Source organism: Trypanosoma rangeli, assembly GCF_003719475.1.
Source record: "Trypanosoma rangeli strain AM80 chromosome Unknown Tra_15.4_contig_00962, whole genome shotgun sequence".
Taxonomy (NCBI): domain Eukaryota; phylum Euglenozoa; class Kinetoplastea; order Trypanosomatida; family Trypanosomatidae; genus Trypanosoma; species Trypanosoma rangeli.
The window spans coordinates 1,550-2,415 of NW_021706706.1; the positions used below are offsets into that span (position 1 = coordinate 1,550).

Genomic DNA, 866 nt, shown 5'->3' on the forward strand with positions numbered 1-866 from the left:
GATTTACGCAGCTTCTGGACTTTGTTTGTCGGAAGGAGATGGTGCGATGTCGCGGGCTCCCCTCCTTCTCCGCCACCCGCACTATTTTTTCTAGCCCGCTGAGGATTTTCATCATTGGCTCCGCGGGCGTCGCAAGAAAGCTTTTGGTGAGACACTTTGTTGGGTCACAGGAGGGTGGCGGGAGACTGCTGCCGACGACGGGGTTTGTGCGCTACGAGAAGATGGTGCGCCTGACGGCAGTGCGACGGGGCACGCCATGCTCCACATCTACGGCACACCGGGTGAGCCGTGCTTTGAGGATAGGCGGCGGTTTATTTGCCCCAACCGCCACGCGGCCGGTCTCTGATACGGCACGCGCCACAAAGTTCCGCTTGCGGAGGCGGCGGGTGTGACGTTGGGGGGTCGAGGGCGCCCTTGGATTGCGGTCCGTCGTGGTGTGCGGCATCCTGCGCCCGCCGAGTCCGCGGTGCGACGCGAGAGACGGGCGCGCGTTGCCGTGCAGTCAGCAGCGCCGCCCCACCCAAGCAGGTGGCTTCAGCTTGTTGGGGTTTCGGCACTGCGACGCTGCTTGCGCCTGCCGTGGCGGCGGCAGGAATGGAGCTGACGGCGCCACTGGCGTGGAGTTGGAGAAGCTGCCCTGCGCAGACGCCGAGGCAAACACAGTGGGTTGGGGTCGCAATATTCCGCCCGGACCCCGCGGCGAGATCATTTCGCGACGGTGCATTGGGAGAGGCTTCCGGGTGGCCAGCGCGGGCGGCTGCGCAGCATTGACCGGGGGGACGCCGCGGCTCGGTGTCCGACACCATTGTCGTGCCACTCCTAATTGGGCGGCAAAGCCCTCGCCAGACAGCGGCCACCACATCATC

The 866-nt window shown here is 65.5% G+C and overlaps 2 protein-coding genes across 2 annotated transcripts; one reads left to right on the forward strand and one right to left on the reverse strand.

The window, feature by feature from the left end:
- Positions 1-38: 38 nt before the first annotated feature.
- Positions 39-392, forward strand: TraAM80_10434 (small GTP-binding protein Rab7; the record flags this gene model as incomplete). Its single annotated transcript, XM_029387052.1, has 1 exon — positions 39-392. The coding sequence occupies one exon, from the start codon at positions 39-41 to the stop codon at positions 390-392; it is 354 nt and encodes a 117-aa protein (XP_029233109.1).
- A 110-nt stretch (positions 393-502) lies between these two features.
- Positions 503-865, reverse strand: TraAM80_10435 (uncharacterized protein; the record flags this gene model as incomplete). The annotated part of the gene is made up of 1 exon (XM_029387053.1): positions 503-865. One exon carries the CDS (start codon positions 863-865, stop codon positions 503-505), a length of 363 nt encoding a protein of 120 aa, XP_029233110.1.
- Between the last annotated feature and the right edge of the window lies 1 nt (position 866).